The sequence below is a fragment of the Lipotes vexillifer genome, unplaced genomic scaffold, assembly GCF_000442215.2.
Source record: "Lipotes vexillifer unplaced genomic scaffold, Lipotes_vexillifer_v1.1 scaffold611, whole genome shotgun sequence".
Classification (NCBI taxonomy): Eukaryota; Metazoa; Chordata; class Mammalia; order Artiodactyla; family Lipotidae; genus Lipotes; species Lipotes vexillifer.
The window spans coordinates 550,014-556,346 of record NW_006785619.1 but is presented as its reverse complement, the minus strand read 5'-3'; the positions used below and the strand labels follow the sequence as shown (position 1 = coordinate 556,346).

The 6,333-nt window shown below is 50.8% G+C and overlaps 1 protein-coding gene across 1 annotated transcript in view; it reads left to right on the top strand.

The window, feature by feature from the left end:
* ASGR2 (asialoglycoprotein receptor 2) overlaps positions 1-6,333 on the top strand; it is a 14,312-nt gene that overhangs the window by 1,708 nt on the left and 6,271 nt on the right. Inside the window, exons 2-6 of the mRNA XM_007457736.1 lie at positions 3,184-3,303; positions 3,480-3,575; positions 4,240-4,311; positions 4,439-4,525; positions 4,620-4,765. Of these exons, the coding sequence (XP_007457798.1) occupies positions 3,184-3,303; positions 3,480-3,575; positions 4,240-4,311; positions 4,439-4,525; positions 4,620-4,765 (521 nt within the window). The remainder of the gene's footprint in view (positions 1-3,183; positions 3,304-3,479; positions 3,576-4,239; positions 4,312-4,438; positions 4,526-4,619; positions 4,766-6,333) is intronic.

Here is a 6,333-nt window from a genome sequence, read left to right as displayed (position 1 = left end):
TCCCGTTGTGGAGCACAGGCTCCGGACGCTCAGGCCCAGCGGCCATGGCCCACGGGCCCAGCCGCTCCGCGGCACGTGGCATCTTCCCGGACCGGGGCACAAACCCGCGTCCCCTGCATTGGCAGGCGGACTCTCAACCTCTGCGCCACCAGGGAAGCCCTCGAATATTTTTTTAAGTCAACAGCTGACATCTGCCACCTGCTTACCAGGGACCATATTCCATTCTTCCCCGCCTTTTATATGCCTATAGTTTTCAGAAGATTTAGAAGTATATTGGCCATTATTTCCTCCAAAAATTTTTCTGCATCCCCATCTCCCCTTTCCATCAAGACTCCAATTACACATATATTAGTGATCCCACAGCTCACTGGTGGTCTTTCTAGTTTGGAAAGAAGGGTGGGATTCTTTTTTCTCTTGGTGTTTCTTTTTATATAGTTATTATTGCTATGTCTCTAAATTCACTGATCTTTCCTTTCCTTTGCATGTCTAATCTTCCATTAATTCTATCCAGTGTATTTTTCATTCCAGACATTGTAGTTTTCATGTCTAGAAGTTCAGCTTGGGACTTTTAAATATCTTCTTTGATAGCCAACTTAATTTTTGAATATTTTACAATAACTTTTAATGTCGTCTGTTAATTCTAACATCTGTGTCAGTTCTGGATCAGTTTTGGTAGATTTATTAACCTCATTATGAGTTGTGTTTTCCGGCTTCTTTGTATGCCTGGTAATCTTTGATTGGATGCCAGACATTGTGAATTTTACCTCGTTGTGTGCTGGATATATTTGTATTCCTCTAAATATTCATGAGCTTTGTTCTGGGATGTGGTTAAGTAACTTGGAGTCAATTTGATCCTTTTGGGTTTGCTTTTATAATTTGTTAGATGGGTTGGGAACTTCTTGGGTACTCTACCCAGTGCCCTGTGGGTTATGAGATTTCCAGTCTGGCTGGTGGGAATAGGCCCTATTCCTGCCAGGCACTGTTTCCTAAAGCTTTTGGATTGTTTTTCTCCTGGCCTTGGGTAGTTTTCCTTACACGCATGTGTTGATCAAGTACTCAGCTGCTTGCTTGAGGGAATCCCTCCTCAGATCTCTGGGATTCTCTCTGCAGCTCTCTTCTCTAATCCTCTGTCCTGTGAATTCTGACCCCTTTGGTCTCCACAGACTCCCAGCTCCATCTGGGCTCTGATTGCATTTCCCCTCCCTCCCCCGTGGCCTGAAAACTTTCTCCCAGCAGGAGGCTGGAGCAGTCAGACGGCTCACCTTGTTTATTTCCTGTCTCCACAGGGATCATTGCCCTTTGTTTCCTGAATCCCAGTGTCTCGAAAAATATTGTGTCTTACAGCTATCTGTCTTTTGTTGTGGTTGTTTCTGGGAGGAGGGTAAATCTAGCCCCTCTGGGTCCATGTTTAGACCCGTTTTTTTTACTTTCAAACTTGCCTGTGCAGCACTTTCTATGTTTAATTCTCAGAATAATCCATTCAGGTAGCTACTGTTCTTACCCCAATTTTTAAAAATCGCAGTAGGAACACCTAATATGAGATGCACCCACTTGACACATTTTTAAGTGCCCAGCAGCCCATTGTGAGCTCAGGCACCATGTTGTACGGCAGATCTCTGGAACTTATTCAACCTGCATGACAAACTTTATACCCCTCGAACAGCAATTCCTCATTTCCCCAGCCCCTGGCAACCACCATTCTACCCTCAATTCCTGTGAATTTGACTCTTCTAGAGTCCTCATTTAAGTGGACATGAGAAAACGGAGGCGCCCAGAGGTTCAATGACTTGTCTGTGACCTCAGAGCCAGTTGGTGACACAGCTGATCAGCCGTGGAGGGTCTGGTTTCAGGGTAGAGGTGCAGAGATAAATGCTGAGCTGACCCAGAGTCAGGGGTTTATAGGTCATAGGTCAGGTTGGGAAGCAGGACAAGGGCCCGCTGAGTGGATGGTGCTGGAGACAGCAGTCAGGGCTCAGCCATGGGGTCCCCTCTGGGTGGGGAAGACTGTGGTCTGGGAGAGCTTCTCTCCCAGGGGATTGAGGAAGACTTGTGGGGGGTGAGAGGAAAAGGGGAGGATATGCTGAGAGGGGGGAGTGGGCAGTGGGGTGTCAGAGACATGCCTGTCTGGGTCAAGAGGAAGGCTGGGTGTGGCTGACGTGGAGGAAGGTGACAGTCCTTGGTGTGAGGGGTCAAGAGTTCTGGGTGGATGAGGGGGTGCCTGGTTGTGGAGAGAGGGGGCTCAGGGTCCAAGGCAGAGAAGAGGAAGCGTTCTGTTTGCAGGAGGAAGACACAAAAGCAGGAGCCCAGGGCTGGGAGGACAGCCACTGCCAAGCCCGCAGAGTTGGCAGGAGGGGAGAGGCCAGCTCTGCGTGTGCAAAGATGTGGGTGCACGAGTGTGAGAGCGTGTGGGTGTGTGAGAATGTGTGTGAGTGTGTCAGGTGTGCTGCAGTATGTGCGAGAGTGTGAGAGGACGGGCATCTTAGCGCGTGTGTGAGAATGTGCAAAGGAGAGTGTGCATGCATGAGTGTGAAATGAAAAATGCATGTGTGATTGTGTGTGTGTGAGGGGGTCTGGGCTCAGCTTGGTCGGGGGGGACAGAGAGGTTTCTGTGAGATGATTGAGCGCTAAGGGGAGATGGTTTATGGTGGAACAGGTTTCTGGGGGGCAAGGGCAGAGGGAAGAGGGCAAGGAGGCCCTGAGTGGTGGAAGATGGGAGGATGGGCTTGGGGGGCGGCCCCTGGGGAGTGGTCCATGGTGGAATGACCCTGACTTAAGGATCCCACTGGAATTGGGGGCGGTTGTCCCAGTTTTGGATTTGTCTGAGGGGCCCAGACAAGTTTTAAGACAGGGTCTAGCCTCTAGGACCCCCAGGTCCAAGATCAAGGCTGTGCACACAGATGATGTGAATATGACGTGCATGTGCGTCATGTGCACCTGTGTGTGTGTGCATGTTTGCATGAGTTCCTGTGGATGCGAGTGTGCAAATTGTGTGTGTGCACGCTGCATGAATTCTGGGGTAAAGCCCATTGACTCCCCCAATAGCACCCCCATCTACCTTCCTCTCGCCCCCTCCCACCCCAAGGCTGTACGTCCTCAGGCTCTGTTCCCCTGATGCTCACTGACACTGGCTCTCCAGCCCCCCTGCCTCCGATGCCCCTCGTCCTGACACCCCTTCTCTTGCAGGGACGCCTCCTCCCCAGCCCTTTGTCCTGCAGCGTCTCTGCTCCCAGCTCCGCCTCAGTCTGCTTGTCCTGGGCTTCAACATCCTGCTGCTGGTGGCTGTCTGTGTGATGGGGTCCCAAAGTAAGGGTCACAGGGGTGGGGCAGCAGTAGGGGAGGTGATATGGGCAGTGCTGGGGGCAATGAGAGCCACGATAGGGGAAGAGATGGGGGCAGTGCTGGGGTGGGGAAGGGGACAGTCAGATGGATAGTGATATGGAACACAGCGCAGCCCACTTCATCCTGTTCTGTCTGACAAGGAGCACAGCTGCAAGTGGAGCTGCAGACCCTAAAGGAAACTTTCAGCAACTTCTCCTCGAGCACCTTGATGGAGATCCTGGCTCTAAGCTCCCATGGTGAGTGGGAGCGCCCCTAGGGGAGGGACTGGGATGGGCTGGATGGTCAAGGAGCTGGTTTTTCAGCATGGGTTTGCTGGACTCCGTGCTGGGTGCCCAGTGCTGGATCTGCAATAGGGGAGTGTTGGGGGGTGCTGGGGGCAGGGTGTGCACAGATGCGGGCAGATAACCCAACCGGAGAAGCTGGGCAAGGCTTCCAAGGATGCTGATTCCTGAGCCGAGGGTCCCTGAAGGATGAGTAGGTGTTAGAGTGGAGGATGGAGGTTAGGACCAGGTAGAGAGCAGAGTCTGTGATGACCGGGGCATGAGGAAGACCACTGCACATTCTGGGACTCTATAGACGCGTCCAGTGTGGCAGGAGGTGTGGGCCAGAGAGGTGGGTAGGGGCCGGGCCATGCAGGCAAGCCATGCTAACTCGTGAGACTTTATTTTGAGAAAGTGGGAATCCATCGGAAGGATTTAGCAGTGGACAAGCCTGCGCAGTTTACGCTTCAGAAAATCACTGCGCAGCATAGGGAAGAGTGGGCGGAGACCAGTGGGCGGGGCACGCAACGTCCCACGTCAAGGTAAAGGTAGCCCAGACTGGTGCTCCAGTGGTGTGAGGATAGAGGGATGTTGGGGATGCGGAACAGAGGGAAAACAGTTTAGCTTTCCTCTTTTTCAGGAGGCCGCGCCGGTGACAAGGTGACATCTCTGGAAGCCAAGCTGGAAAAACAGCAGCAAGACCTGAAAGCAGGTCAGAGACTCTCCCTTGAGTGTGTGTGTGTGTGTGTGTGTGTGTTGTGTTTCCCCAGCCAAATGCTGGAGTTCTGGTAGGTGGGCACACACACTGCCCACACCATCGTCATCACTTTGGCCCCTAGATCATGCCACTTTGCTGCTTCATCTGAAGCACTTCCCGGTGGATATGCGCACGCTGGCTTGTCAGATGGCGTTCCTCCAGAGCAACGGTAGGGACGGGGCAGGCTGGGGGGGGGTCTCCAGTCCCTCCTGCCTGTCCCGTCCAGCTGGATCTCATCTCCCTCTGCCCCCCAATGCCTTCAGGCACAGAGTGCTGCCCCGTGAACTGGGTGGACTATGAAGGCAGCTGCTACTGGTTCTCTCGCTCGGGGAAGCCCTGGCCCAAGGCTGAGAAGTACTGCCAGCTGGAGGACGCCCACCTGGTGGTCATCAACTCCAGAGAGGAACAGGTGAAACTGTACCTTTCCCAAAGGCAGGAGGAAACCTTGGGAATGCAAACTCTGGGAGGCTGGGTCAGGCTTGTTTTGTTATTTTTTTCTAACATGAGGAAGAATCCAGAAGCAGAAGTCTGGCCCAGATCTGGGAGATCCATGATGGAATCTAAGCCATTGATCCTAAGAGGTGGGAGATTACAGCCCGGAGCTGGGGCAAAGGACAGGAGCCAGGTGACCAGGTGATGAGGAGCAGGTCAGGAGACAGAATATGTGGCAGGATGAACTAAAGGGCCGGGACTTGGGTGGAGAGCACAGTGGAGCCGCTGAGAGTCCCTGCTTGCTGTGTGCTGGCCTTGGCATGTGATGGTCCCTTGGGTGAAAGGAACAGAGTGGGCGGGATTCCCAGAGACTCACTGCTGTGGGTTACTGGGTTCCTCCAAAGCACCCCAGGTCTCCCTTCCTGATGCTATCACCAGACCACAACCCCAAATGGCAAGTTCACAGGGAAGAACCAACCCATTAAACCGGTGGGGCATTTTTGGGAAAAGTAAATGGTAATATTTACTGAGTCCTTACTATGTGCCAGGCACTTTTATATATCTACTTTAATCCTCACAACCCTATGGGGTAGGCATTCTTGTTATCCCCACTTTGAGGGGCATAGAGATGAGGGAACTAAAGAGCAGAGAGATTAAGTAACTTGCCACACATTCTGCATATGGTAGAATGATTCCAAACATATCTTGCTTTACCAATCAGGTTGAAATGGCCAATATTCTATCAGTATTGGCCTATAAAATATCAGTTTCATGTGGGTCAACCTAAGATTTCAGCAGTCTGTGATTTGGTCCACAAAATTTCATGCCAGCTACAACTTCATGGTGGATGGGATTGTACCTTCATCATTAAAAAAAAAAAATTATTTATGTATTTGGTTGGTTGCGCCAGGTCTTAGTTGTGGCTCTCGGGCTCCTTAGTTGCAGCAGGCAGGCTCCTAGTTGCGGCATGCATGTGGGATCCCTGACCAGGGATCGAACCCGGGCTCCTGGCGTTGGGAGCGCAGAGTCCTATCCACTGTGCCACCAAGCAAGTCCCCACCTTCATCATTTTGAAGTGAACGTCAGTGTCCTGTTTAATGCTTTTTACCTTGAATTCGTCTTCATGTGATATGAATAGACTGGTCCTTGATTTCGCTTGCATTTGCTTCATGTATCTTTGCCCATCATTTTATTTCCAACCTTTCTGAGTCTCATAGATGAGTCATTCTCAGCCTTTGCAGTATATTGTAATCGCTTGAGGAATTTAAAACATATTGACACCTGGTCTTACACTCAAAGATTCTGATTTAGTTAATTTTGGATTCATCCTGGGCACTGAGATTTTTTAAGGTCTCTCCCCGACCCCACCCATGTGATGCTACTCTACTGTTCAGCTAAGCTTAAGGTATTTCTCCTACAGGTTGTGTATAGTTGTTTTTGGTTTTTAAAAGCTGAGTATGTTAGAGACTTTTTGCCTTTAAGAGGTGAGTGTTATCTCATTTACATTTCTTTTTCTTTTTCTCTTTTTTTTTTTTTTTTTTTTTT